Source organism: Pholis gunnellus, assembly GCF_910591455.1.
Source record: "Pholis gunnellus genome assembly, chromosome: 3".
Lineage (NCBI taxonomy): Eukaryota > Metazoa > Chordata > Actinopteri > Perciformes > Pholidae > Pholis > Pholis gunnellus.
This window is the reverse complement of record NC_136529.1, coordinates 27,293,921-27,308,004: the sequence shown is the minus strand read 5'-3', so window position 1 is coordinate 27,308,004 and position 14,084 is coordinate 27,293,921. Positions and strand designations below refer to the sequence as shown.

Below are 14,084 nucleotides of genomic sequence, written 5' to 3'. Positions count from 1 at the left end.
AGTCTGCTTCCCAAACTTTTCCCTTAGAGGCCTCCCTCAACCCGAAGCTCATAAAAAGAGTTCCTCCACATGCCATCTGGTAGATCCTCTCACTGAAAAGCGTCACACTTTATTTTTAGGTTGGGTGACCCCCAGTGTGAGTTGTGTTTCTCTAAACCATGCATTTCCAGCTAAATTACCTCTCAACTATGAGTTCAAATGAAGTCACACATTGCTGTTCACACATTGGTGTCAACAAACCCCAACTCTTCAAAAGAAATCCTCCTTTTATTTCTACAATAACGGTTGCCGATACAAGGTAATTTTATCTATCTACAGCATTCACAGCCTTAAATCCTCGTCTCTAAACCATCCGAAGGCCTCTAAAATATTATTTGTATGAAGTTGATGTTTTGGTGTTGGGATTCGAGATGAGTCAGTTTACCAGGCCTTCTCATGCTGTCAGGAACATGCAAGGTGGGCAACGTTTGGAAGCAATGCTGATGGAAAATCAATTTTCCTCAGTGAAATCAATCTATCCAGGGAAGGTTATCGAAGCATACTGTATATTAATTTGCTCAGCTACACACTCCTCTGGACACATTCATCCCTTCAGTCGTCTGCTGTCAGCTCCTCAGTAGCTTCATTGGAGGAACTGACATCTCACTGAATCGATCACCTCACCGTTAAAGGATTTCAAACTTCCATTTACAAGTATATTGTATATATTTTTTTAAGGTTTTCAACACTCTTCATCCGAGTCGGTAGATCAGCGAACATTAGCATAAGCTAATGTTAGCAGGGCATTAAGCAGCAAATGCCCATCTGCGTTGCTTTCCATTTGTTGCTCGTGTATTACTGCCTTGAGGACCTGAATGTTATCAGAAGAGTGACAAAGTGGTGTGAACTTTAGTTTTATTCACCGCACTGTCATTTTAAAACACAAGTATATTTGCAGATTCTTTGGCAAACTGTTATATTGTTGAGTAAATGCACAATTTGGTGTATTGTTATTCTATTCCAGCTGTCAATAAAATAGTTTATCTCCATCATTTGATGCTGTGATTGTTTTTTGTATTTGTGTGTTTTTCTGTGTAATTTAAGGTTGGCATTGTACGTTTCTAAAACCGAGGATATGTTGATGTTTCCGAACCAAAAATATGTTTCATATTAACATTCCTAGATACCTATATATCAACGTTATAGTGACAACGCTTTAGCTGTTTTGAAGCTGCATCCTCAGTTACATTTAGAGAGACTACAGCGCCTGTGTGGCAGAATAACTGTCGCTTTATCTTGGGATGAAATGCTGGTGGGTTCAAATTCTACCGTCCAGTATAGCAGCAGAAACTCATTTATCTTAGAACACAGAAAAAAGAGTTTTTTGGAGAGGGTGATGAAAGACGCCTTCTGTGAGAAAACCCAGTAAATTACAGAAGCTAGCGGAACAGGAGATATCTAGGAAGCATTCACATCGCTGTAATAACAACAACAAATAACCAAAATAGTCTTTAGGCCACATTAGCAAACGTATTGACTCTCCAGATCAAACACTAATATTGCCACTGACTGCTGTGACCAATGCCTGATATTCAGATCATCATGGAAGTTATTTGGACTTGAGTTACATACAGGTAGAACCTTTCATAATGGCCTCCACATAAGAAAAAGCTTTGGCTAGCCGTATTTTTACTGGATATTTACAGCCAGTGAAATATGTATTACGTTGTTTAAGTTTTACTTACTTTAAGTACTTATTTTAAGCCCAACCATGACGTTTTTTCCTCCAGATTTAACACATTTCTTTTTCTTGCCTAAACCTGACTGCAGTCGTTCCACAGTAACAACGCGGTTTGACACACCAAAAGCCTAAAATGCGTAATGATGACATGCAGAATGGCATTAAAATGTCCTGCATTTAAATGCCTTCCACTAAATATTTCCTGTGAGTAAGATAACTTTTTATCTATGCAGATGGTTCAAAGCCGAAACAATTCAACGTAATGCATGGCAGAAAAAGCAGCAGCAGTAAGTAATTTTTTTCCAAATTTCACACCACTGTGGAGTGCTATTTGTGTTTTTAAACATGTATTTAAAAGCAAGTACACAGAACCTCAATAACCTGCAAACCCCTTGAAGGAACAGATGAGAGGGGAAGGAGGTAAAAAAACGGAAAACACACACACACACACACACACACACACAAGGGAGGAGAAGGAAAAACACCATAATCAGAAAGATGGAGGAGGAGAGTGAGATGTGGAGCAGGAGAGAGAAGCAGAAGAGAGGAGAGATTAATTTAGTTTGACAGCAGCTAAGGACGACCAAGTATGAAGCTTTATCCTGTCCGTCTAGATGCAATACTCTCCGTTCTCTCCGTTCATTTCCACCTCTTCCTCTATCTCAATCTTTCGCCCCACTTCACTCACTATTTCTCCCTCTCTCTCTCTCCCTCCCTCTCTTTCTCTCTCTCTGGCAGACGACCAAACTCCCTGGCGACCAAACTGATCAGCTTATATTAAGGTCTCTCCCCCTGTCTCTCTCTCTCTCTCTCTCTCTCGCACACACACACACAAAGCATTTGCGTGACAGCACGGCAGGTCACACTAGGCAGACACACACACACACACACACACACACACACACACACACACACACACAGAGCCATGACTTGCATGCACATGCGCAGACCGGTGGACTGAGAAGAAACCACATCACACACATAGTGTGACTTGCATACACGAAGAAGGAGAGACAAATTCACACGCTAAAAATTGGATGAACCAGCGGGAGACCCTCAGATGGTGCACATTTGCAAATTGAGACATAAATCATTTTTCCCCATGGGGGGGGGGGGGGGGGGGGGGGGGGGGGAATTACAATTCTAAACAACGGCGTGTTCCACCTCAGTAAAACACAGACACAGTAGCAGAGAGTTGTGCTTCGACATGCTGTCACTGGAGCGCCTCCTGCTGCATTACTGGTTCGTGTGTGAGATTCTTTAGCTTGTGTCCACAGATAGAAAGGAGGAAATTGAGTGTTATGGGCTGGACTTTGATTGAGTCCAAGGGTAAATAATGCTTCTTTGGGCAACTATCACTGAATTACCCCGTTACCTCTTCTTATCCACTTTCTGTCCTCCTTTCCTCCTCTCCTTTCTGTCCTCCTTTCCTCCTTTCCTGGTTCCTATTGTTATATTTCATCAATTTGTGTTTCAATTAAAAATAAATAAAAAATACAATTTATATATGTATATAAAACAATAGAAACCAAAATTATTTGTAGTACCAGGCTGTAAACATGTTTATTTCTTCTGTAGATTTGGGTATTTTAACATTAAGGTCTATGAAGAATGACTCGCGTTTGGAGCCTACCTCAAGTGGCCATTTGAGGAACTGCAGTTTGTTTTTGGTACTTCCACGTTGGCTTCATTTCTCCACACCAGAGATTGAAGCTTGTCTGTAATCAGTATGTTATTTGTACAGTTCTATCTGAGGGGGGATGTATCCTCCCCATGTTGACCTTGCCATCCCCTAATAACAGAGAGGGGTTGTTCAGATGGAAATGTTAGCATAAAGTTCACCAACCGTGTCACCTGGGATTGCAAAGTGATTCGCCAGTGTCCCGTGGAAAATGAATGGGGGGTGGGGGGGGGGGGGGGGGAATCATTATTAACATGATTTTAAAAGGTCTCTTTCCATAAAACAGGTTGTTAAAGCTGTTCAACAGAGTCGTGTGTGACACCTCGTGTCAAATAGTGAAGTGGATTCTGGAGTTAGAGCTACTGCTCAGGTGGAAAATGGCCTTATAATTAAAATAGGAGGTATGTGTCTTTAAAAAAGGGGTAAAGTATGAGTGAGTGATAAAAAAAGGTAAATGTCAATGAAATTCAATTTGAAACTAAAAGACATTAAAAAGCTATTAAGTGAAAAATACTGTAGTTATAACATAGTTACTTTATATTGCAGTTGTGATCGCGCCACTTCAACAATAGCCGACATCTGGACCGTCCCAACTGTCCCAACGGTCCCAACTGTCCTCTACAAACCACTCACCACTCTACGAGAACTCCTTTTACCTCCTCCGAGGGACACCCTGGGAGCAGAGTGTCCCTCTGTAGCGATGGTGGAAGTTGAAGAGGAGAAATGAAAAAGCTCTGTGATTTGCTAACGGTGTCTGGACTGACAGCAACAGAGTCCACAAGGGCTTAAGACTGTCTCACTGCAGTATCTGCAAGTGCTTAAGGGCTCTGGCATGAACTTCTGGAGACTTCCCCATGGATCTTCGGCGAGTCTGCAACCCTGTGGACTTCTTAGAGTGAACGGCCAATAATGCATTGCAGCAGTGTCAGCCTACAAACGAGGACACTGGGGAAGCATCCAAGAAATATATATACATATCAAGCCCACCGGATAGAAATACAAACTTAAAACCACAACTATATTTACAGCCCGTCTTACTTACTTTATGGGGTTCCTATTAATCTTTATTCAGCAGATGCTAACGCACCTAACCTGTTTGGTGCACTTCGAACTAATTCTGCGTTAAAATGTCTCGACCTAGTTCTAGATTTTGTGGTTGTATATATTTGATTTTAGCATAAATTCTAAGTCTATTAAATCTGCTGATGCAACCTGTTAAGGCAGCGATCTGTACAACCAATCGTTATAACTAAACAAGATCAGTTGGTAACCGTTACGATGCATGATAATCACCAAATCTGCCCAATTTGTGAGTTATGTGTTGGTCCATAAGACTTCATGTTCACCCTTCTAGGTCAGCGTGTATGTGAACACGAAACAGACAACAATTAAATGGCAACAATGTCCCTTTACTACTTTTTGTAGAATGTGAAAGCGGCTCCTTGAATCCGATTCAAGACTCTGGTACTTTCCAACTCTTTGTCCATCTTTTATTGTTTCTGAATGCAGCACTCAAAGCAGTTCAGCATATTTGATGAAGTTGAGGTTCTTGCATAATTCTTGCAATTTTTGAGGTTGTATCCACTTGGTTGAATGCACTTGTTGTAAGTCGCTTTGGATAAAAGGGTCAACTAAATAAATGTAAGGAAAGTTTATGTAAATGTTTATCAAATTCAAAAATGCACAACAGGAACTAGTTTTTTCTTGTGTAGCCTAAAAAGACAACTGCATCCCATTTAGCAACTATGAGTTGTACAATGCTAATAAATTAACCTTGGGCCTTGAATACTATGTGTTGAACTTTCTGGTCTGCTTGTCCTGGCATCCGGGCCGTTGGAGAATCCGGGAAAATTAAGTGTTTTAAAAAAAGAAAACAGGATATCAACATTTAAATCTCAGTCTTTAGTGGCTTCCATGTAGCCTATGTTAACACTCTGACCCACAGCAAACATGACACAATTTCACAGTCTCAATACTAAGTAGGTGTTCTAATGACACGTGTATATTTACATTAATCTCAAACTGTGCTTGAAACATCACGCTGCACAGTCTTTGTAGCAAAATTTTACTTCTGTAAGAAGACTCAAGCTTTCACTTTGAAAGAAAGAAAATGTTCAAAATGTTAAACATTTCTAAGTTTCCTTTAACACAATTCCAACAGTAAGTGTCCTAAATGTTAAAATTAGGTAAAACACATTTCACTATACAATCATTTGCGTCAAAACTATCAAACGTTACACATTAACTCAATACTATTTCAGACGTAAATAAAAGATTGGCTGGGTAATGTATTTTAGAAGCATTTTTTTTTTTTCGTTGAACTTCTCTTTACCTCCCAACAGCAATCAATAAATCAAATGATGTGGAGAAAAGGCCTACCTGCCTGTCACAAGTTGTGACGATAGCAATGTTGGTTGTTTAAATTCTTAGGGATAATTTGGGGGGAGTGACATTGGAGGGAGGCCTGATGGAACGGCTAGCTTTAGCGACGTTCGGAGCTAGTGCTAACTTTATGCTACCCTTGTTTACTTATGGTCAACTTAATTATCCTGAGAGGACAAAACAGTCAAGTCTTTCAGTAAATGATTCAATGAAATCCAAGTTTCTCCAGCCTCAGTCTGAGTAAAGCTGTCCACCATGACTGGCATTGTGCTGGATGCTTGAGGCTTCCAGCATGTAGTAGCATAGTTAGCAAGGCGAGCATAGCTAGCATGCTAAAGATAGCTTCCCTTCGCCGGATGACATGTCAGGTATATGAGAAGAACTGATGAGTCTGGCGTGAGAGACTATGTGTGCGTACTCTTATTTTGGGTTTCTACTAGAACATGTTTAGATGCTTTAACGTTAAAAAACACATAAACATTTCTCAAGTTTTGTCTGAACATATTTGTATTCATTCATATATCTGTCTCTTCTTGTGTACACGATGTAGCATTGTGGTTAGCATGCATAGCATTATTACTCTAGACAAGCTGATGGGCGTGTTTGCCCGTTTGTGAAACATCACGTCCGTCCTCAGTCCCTCAATGTAATGATGACGTGATCGTCCTGTCCTTTCCACAGCATCTCCCCCTCAAAGTCCAGCATCTTGTGTTTGCGGCAGCGCAGCACGATGCCCACCACCTTATCCGAGATCTTCACGTAGCGGTCGAAGAGGCGGCCGAAGGAGATGATGGTCCTCCCCTCTTTGTCCTTAAAGCCCATGTCTCTGATTAACCACACCATCTCCTCCATCTCCCTGTAGACGTGTTTCTGGGCCCGGTCGCCCCTCTCTGCCGTCTTGGAGCCGTCCTTGGGTCGACCGTAGCCGTCGTCGCCCTTGCGGAGGCGCTGGGCCATGGCGTACTCGTGGTCAAACTCCTCGCTGAAGGGGTTGAGCTTCTGGCCCTCCATGTGCTGCTCGGACCACTGCTGCCAGCGTCTTTTGACGTCATTCCCGGTGACAATCTTAATCTGGAAATAAGAGATGGTTGGGAAGGTTAACATCAGAGTTTAGAGATTAGCTGAGCATTTTCATAATGAACCACTGAACAAAGCGAAACCTCTTTTGTAAATTAGATTCTTCATTAAAGGGGACATCAATGATTTTACAAATCAACGATAACTTCACCTAAAAATAATATACATTGTAGCACTCATCTTCGTAGGCTCTCTTTAGTCTCAGAACATTCTATTGAATGGAGTTTAGGAGAGTGAAGCACCCGGAAAATGAAGGATTATGCAGAAATGCTTTGTTTAGCAATATTTTTATGAAAAATAACCGTGTTTTATATTCAAAGAGCCCACAAATGGATATAAGACACTATTTGATGCTGCACAGAATATGTAATGACAGACACTAATGAGTTGCATTATGGGAAATGTAGGATCCAGCAGTTTTGGAGCTTGACCCATACTAAGAACTAAAAGTCAGGGTATCGGACTTTGTGATATAATTATTATGCTGAATTTACACTGATGTGTGTAACTTCTATCAAACTATATTTGAACTACATTTCCCATAACGCCTGCTGTTTCCTGTCTTTCAGAGTTACAAAATAATTCTGCACCGACCTCAGCCCTTTGCCTATATATTAATGTTGATTGAATACCGTCAGTCTTTAAATACACTCCCCTCTGATTGGTGTAATTGATCCCCATCGTGTCCTTTGCTCAGCACCTCATACATAGACACTAATCAAAATACTGTATGTCTTCTCATATAAACCGGCATTATATTTTATAATCTTAAAACTCAAGTTAAAGCGACTTTATATGATCTCAAAATTGGAAAACAACTGCAACCTTTTGGATTTTTACTTTTTTTTGTGAAGCATCAGGGATAACATGTATTGTAAACAAAACATTTTTTAAAAACATTGTCGCCATTGAAGTGTTGCTCTCGCACTCGTTGACTTATTTATGTTGTTAAAAAGCACTGAGAACTGATCAGACGGCAACCTCCGGTTCATAACGATAAAGTAAATAAAATGTCCTTACACTCTTCATATCTTTTGAAGGTTTCTTATTTTTCCTCTCAATAACTGTCCCAGTGTCTGCCTCTCATATAACTACCTCTCTCGTCCCTGGCCCTTCACCTCGTGTTCACCCTCCCTGGCGGTTCCACCCAAAGGTCAGCTTTGAGGACACATTGCGGAACATGATTAGATTTATTCACATATATTCCATTGCGCGGCGGTCCAGCTTGTGTTGGCCTTTTATGAGTTAGCCTCGATCTCCGGTGACCCCCCCCCCCCCCCCCCCCCCCGAACCGGCTCCTTTTCCTTTTATAGGAGATGTTCTTGTGTCAGAGTTAAGCAACTGTTGTGCTGTTAGCCGTACGTGAGGGGGAGTTGGATTTTATTTAGGTGGCATCAAAGGGGGACCTCTGCTTAAACTTGTTTATTCACGCCGTGTTGACATTTCTGCTCTAATTTAAGGTATTTGTCCTCCACTGCGTGTTCGATTCAGGAGGAACATTTATTTTAGTGTCAGAGAAAGCAGCCTGGAGAAACTCATAAGTGTCTGGTCACAGCATAATGAGGCCTTGAAGTGAATGTTTTTTTCTTTTACTGAAAACTGCCATCTCCTGTTGATGGCAGTTGGATTGACAGTATAGTTGCTGTAAAATCAAAACAATGAGATAAAAACCCAACGTCTCTGTGAAGCCGAGAAGTTGGGTTATAAACTCATGGACCATAAACTCATGTTCACAATGTTTACTGAGGTAATAAATCAACTGAAAAGTAGAGTCATTTTCTCATAGACTTCTATACAACCAGACTTCTTTTTGGACCCCTGGTCAGTAGAGAAAATGCAAGTTTTAGGACACTTTCGCTTTGGCTTCACTCGGCAGAACCGGAGGTGGCCGCCTGGTTAAATTCATATTATGGTGGTAACTTGATATCCCCATGTTTAAACTTTTTTCCCTCCATTTCCAATCTTCGTGTTGAACGACTCTACCTTGGGCCTGTTGGTCTGTTTGGATGTCTTGATGTCACCCAGCTCAGTTTTTGATTCTTGATTGTCGCTGAGCCCGGCCTCCTCTCCCAGCCCGCTGTCCTCTGTGTCAACACTGTTGCTCCTTGACCCCAGCTTCTTCTCCTGGAGCAAAAGCTTCCTGTCTTGGATGACTCCTCCTCCTCCTCCTCCTCCTCCTCCTCCTCCTCCTCCTGCGCTCTGTAGCGCCCTCATCTGGCGCCGCCGTGTCGGCGACTCGTTGCCCAAGAAAGGCTTGTTCTCCTCGGGACCCGACTCCATCTTGCCTCGGATGGCGTTGACCACATCAATGCTGCTGCACTCGCTGCGTTTTGGCTGCACAGTCTTGTTTACAGAACCGGTCCGGATTTTACTCCCACCCGTGTCGGCGGTGTCTGCCGCGATGACGCGCGGAGTGACGGTAAGTTTGACCTCGTGGTTGCGCTCTTTCATGTCGCCCTCCTCAACAGATGTAGGCATCCAGCCGCTCGGGATGGAGTCCTGCTTGTCGGAGTGGTCGGTGGCCCAGCCCTGCCAGCTCTTGGCCAAGTTGGCCACCATGGCGGCGCATTTTATCTTCCGTACCGCCCGTTTGAATGCCTGAGGCGCCTGTGGTGAAACCGTGGTGGTCCCACCGCTACTCATGGTGACAGGATACCAGAAGAAATTGGTATTCTTAGCTGGGAAAAGTCCTGTGTCTAGTCCGAAAAATCTTTGAATCTCCCCAAATGGCTCTGGTTGTGTTTTGGTAAAAAGCAACTCAAATCTCAGAAACTTCTCACTCGCAAAGACTCAAAATAAAAACAAAAATGTGTTTTCAGTCTTTACATCCGTTGTGGATCTTCTCCAAAAAACATCCGGAGCCTCCCTGTCGGTCAGCGTGTGAGCTCCCGGTGTGAAGAGTGCGAGGTCTTTGGCTTTAATCCCCTGCTGAAGCCCCTCAGGCTCCACACCGGCCTTTAAATAGGGAAGGGTGGTAAAGGAAGTGATGTCGCACGGTGTCCACGTGAGACGGGAGTCAGGTGTCAACTTTCTTGTTGCTGGCACAGGTTTGCAAGCACACACACACACACACACACACACACACACAGTGACTGAGGAGTGGAATGTCTCCCAGTGGGATCCAGGGAACAGGTGCCCAGTGTTTTTAGCGACTTGGAGGTTTCTGTCCTAACACACAAATATGCTGAAACATAAACGGGCCTCCGCTTTGAGTCAGCCTGCTCGACACGGGTGTGTGTGTGTGTGTGTGTGTGTGTGTGTGTGTGTGTGTGTGTGTGTGTATGTGTGTGTGTGTGTGTTCATTGTGTATAAATAGGGATGTTTTCATTCAAATGCACAGCTTTCCTCTCTTGCGTGCTTTGATCACTTTGTGGTTGTGTGAGTGTGAATTCCTGTCACATACAATCTGGAGTGTGTGTCTGTCTGCCTGTCTGTGCATGTGTAAGTGGGACTATTTCAGTCTCTGTGTGTATGTGTGAATATGTGAGTGCGAAATTCTGGATTATGACTCATAAACTGTTTGCAGGGTTAAACTGTTCGGTCTGATCTGCCAATGGCTTGAAAACTGACAAATTTTACCAGCCAAAATATTTTTCAATATAAAACTGCTTAAGATAAAAAGTGCCATTCCATTGATTTGATTCTTTCATTACATGCATAAATATATCTGTATAATACATTATATTATCAAGCAGAAGTGCCCTGCACGTTGTCCAAATTGCAGTTTGAAAGTTCATCACTTAGAGCCTTCATAAAAACTACCCAGAACTCAAACTACTTTGTTAGGTTATGGCAACACAAAAGGTTATGTTTAGTAAAGGAAAAATCATCTTTTGGCTTAAAATGACTTCAATACTGAAGGAAAACGCACCACCACCCTGGCTACCTACATACAAGGACTTCCGCAGACTCATTTGAAACATAACATTTTGTAAAACGTGAAAAGCAAACAAAAAAAAACACAATTTGTTTTCCTCAAAACTTATTTCCCAATTGAGTTTTGTTGTATGAGAATGTCATTTTGTCGGGGACAGGGTGGACAGGGGACGAATTGGGAATGACAACGGGACGTTAAATGACACGCGAAATGTCCTCAAAGGTGACGCGCTACTTAAACGCCTCCTCACGACATTGTGTTGGAAATCAAGTGAAATAACAAACAAACTCAAATGCAGCGCTCCGTGTACGTGTTATCAGCCTTGGCGATGCTTCATTCTGTCAAATGATCTCAAATTGGTGCCAAACGCTAAATAAATATTCAGCGTCAGATGTTTACGTCTTATTAACTGACTGCTTCTGTATGTTCATCTGAAATGAGTCTGTTTAGTTTAGCAATGAACAAAGGAACTACTCTGCCATCAACTAATGAAGCTGTTTAATTTTCAGCACATATTCCTCAGTGTTTTACCCTCACATGGCTTGTTACACAATATGTAAATTGCGACGCGAGTTTCTCACTTGAAAAAGCTCATTAGTGACGGTCACCTCGATCAACACAGAGGGGATTATATATATATCGAATGACTCACGACAACAAGATTCATTGTGTGATTAAATGATTAATTGGCAGTTATTAGTGTTAATTATACAGAATTAAATGAGACATTTAAATAAAGACATTTGATGTAACTTTCAACTGTGGTTCTAATTCTCTTTTATTCATGCTTTAATCCTCTGTTATTGCTGCTGTCATTCTCGTGCACATATGCCTAAAAATATTGAGCTGACAGATCTATGTCTGTTTGAAGAGCAGAAACACATGAAGCAGCATTTTAGTTGCATTTAGTGACATTCATTTGAACCTTGATGCATCACCCTCATACACAAAAAAACAACGTAAATACAACCCACTCGTGGTGTTATTGATTTACCTGATAAACTAAAGCGTAATTATTAAAATGTTCAGTACAATGAGTGAATAATAAAACATTATCTGTGTCGCAGCCAGATAGAGCCGAACGAGTCTTCTGAGTGTCCACGGACTGAAATAACCAACAGGTTGAGGCCAAGTTCTCATCAGCTCAGGTTTCTGGCATATATATCTATATATACATGTGCTTTAAGTTCCCATCCTGATGCCAGCAGCTGCCTCACATGCACGCTCCCACCGCCTGCCGTGCACTAGCGGGCTCGCACAGAAATAGACGTGCTAGGCACTTGAAAGCTATGAGGAAAGATGTGAGCGCGGTGCGTAACGATACGAGTATTTACCCCTGACTTAATCAGAGTGAAATGTTTTTTTTATACTGTATCTGCTGTGTGAGTCACCCGCTGGATAATAATGTTGATCCCTGTAGGAAAAGAAACTCTCTGTGTTTTTATTCACCTGCAGCGAAGAGCAGGTTCTGCTGCAGAGCAGCAAGCTGGCAGAGAGTCTGTGTATCGCCTCAGGGCGCTTTAAGAAGCTTCAGGCCCACTGACTCTAAAAAAATATATTTTCATTCCAAAGTTTAGGTTTACAAAAAAATGGCCATTTATAAGAATGATTATTTTAAATACAGAAATAGATAAAGACAATAAAATGAACAGAACTTCTTAAACTGTCTTCATAACTGTCCAATAATATAAACAACATAACAACAAAGACTGAGAAGGGTTTCAAAGTAAAGGTCCTTTAAAAACCTTACTTTTATAGATAATATTAAATCATTTTAGTGTTGAGCGGGTAAAGTCTTACAACACCTAACGGCCTATGAATAGGAAATAGTAAGTTTTGCGTGTTTTCAACTTTGCAATTTCTGCTTTTTTGTCATTTTCACTCATTATATGAGACGCTCAGAGCAAGTACTCCTGAAGTCCGGTGACGTGGTAAACAAAGCGACAAAGTCAGTGTAAAGCGGAGGCTGCAGTGGACTGATCAGAAAAACAAACACACGACTTTCACCCAGGAGACCGCTGCCCGTGTTCCCGAGTGAGCCCAAAAGTCCACTTGGCTTATTTCCGTTGACAACTTAACTTACAATCTACAAATAAACGTATTCTAACACAAACGATAATCAAGTATTTTTGTTTAAATTCACAGCGTCTAACAAAAGAAAAGTTTAAAATGCATAAACATGAGACGCACAATGTCCTTAATAGTGCTGTGTTGTTTACACGCCTTCATGAGCTCAATCTACTGAAATAATACAAAAATACTCAAATGCAGCTCCCTATCGTAGTGTGATCTGCTTTGGTGATGCTTCATTCTGTTTTAACGTATATCATGCTTTTTTGCTCTTTCAACCATTTGATTTATGTAGCTCAGTAATGCTTGTTGCTGCTGTGTCCTGAGCCCTTTTCACTTATTTTCCTCCATTTTTGTTTAATTGTCTGAGTTTTCTTTTCTTTTCTACATTTAAATTTGGTAATTATATTATAATCGGCTTCATGCACACGCCGGAAAGTGGCACAAACACATCAAAAGTGTTTCTGTCGACCGAATCTCACATAGCCAGGCCTCCATCTGGTCGGACTCACGATGATAAGCTGTTGGTTTACAGGAAGGAGAAACAAGCCCTACAATTCAAAACCTGAAAAGTATCAATCACTCCTTGGAGTTTCCACAGATCGACTGATCTGATTGAGTTTACTCTGCATTAAAGACAAAGTGTTGAGAGTCTGGAACAGAGAGGATTTGTGAACGTGTAAAAAAGTACAGGCATGTTGAAATCCCTCTGCAATCTCTCTCTGCAGACATTTGGAACTTCATTGTTTAAGCATTTTGTCAAATTCCATAAATGTGATTATGCAGCTGAACCACTGCAGTGCCTCAAGTGTGAACCTCTGACGGAAAACTCTACAGTATCCTCATGTATCCCCATGTTGTTATGTACCATCTAAACACAGGACTCTCCCGGATAATGTAACAGTCATATAGGTTCATCCCACGGCCGTCGCCATATTGGCCTTTTTTGCAACCAGTGAACGGAAGTGACCATATTTAGAATGCGGAGGAGTCACGTAGAGACGGCGTTTACGTCTCTGGTAGAGACCTGTCAATAGCAACAAGCCCCGTCCTAAAGCATCCCCTGCTTTATGGTCTGTTTGACTCTAAATGGACCATCATTTACTAAATGAACATCATGCTGTATTGAAGAAGAATTGAAACTCGAGATGGAGACCATAAACTCATGTTTACAATGTTTACTGAGGTAATAAATCAAGAGAGAAGTAGAGTCATTTTCTCATAGACTTCTATACAAACTGACTTCTTTTTGTAACCAGAAGAGTCGCCCATACAAA

General features: G+C 41.6%; 1 protein-coding gene across 1 annotated transcript; it reads right to left on the bottom strand.

The window, feature by feature from the left end:
• Nucleotides 1–4,995: 4,995 nt before the first annotated feature.
• abraa (actin binding Rho activating protein a) lies at nt 4,996–9,746 on the bottom strand. The gene is made up of 2 exons (XM_079186080.1): nt 8,844–9,746; nt 4,996–6,854 (listed from the first exon to the last, which is right to left on the bottom strand). The coding sequence occupies exons 1-2, from the start codon at nt 9,501–9,503 to the stop codon at nt 6,417–6,419; spliced, it is 1,098 nt and encodes a 365-aa protein (XP_079042206.1). The 5' UTR covers nt 9,504–9,746; the 3' UTR covers nt 4,996–6,416.
• Nucleotides 9,747–14,084: the final 4,338 nt, after the last annotated feature.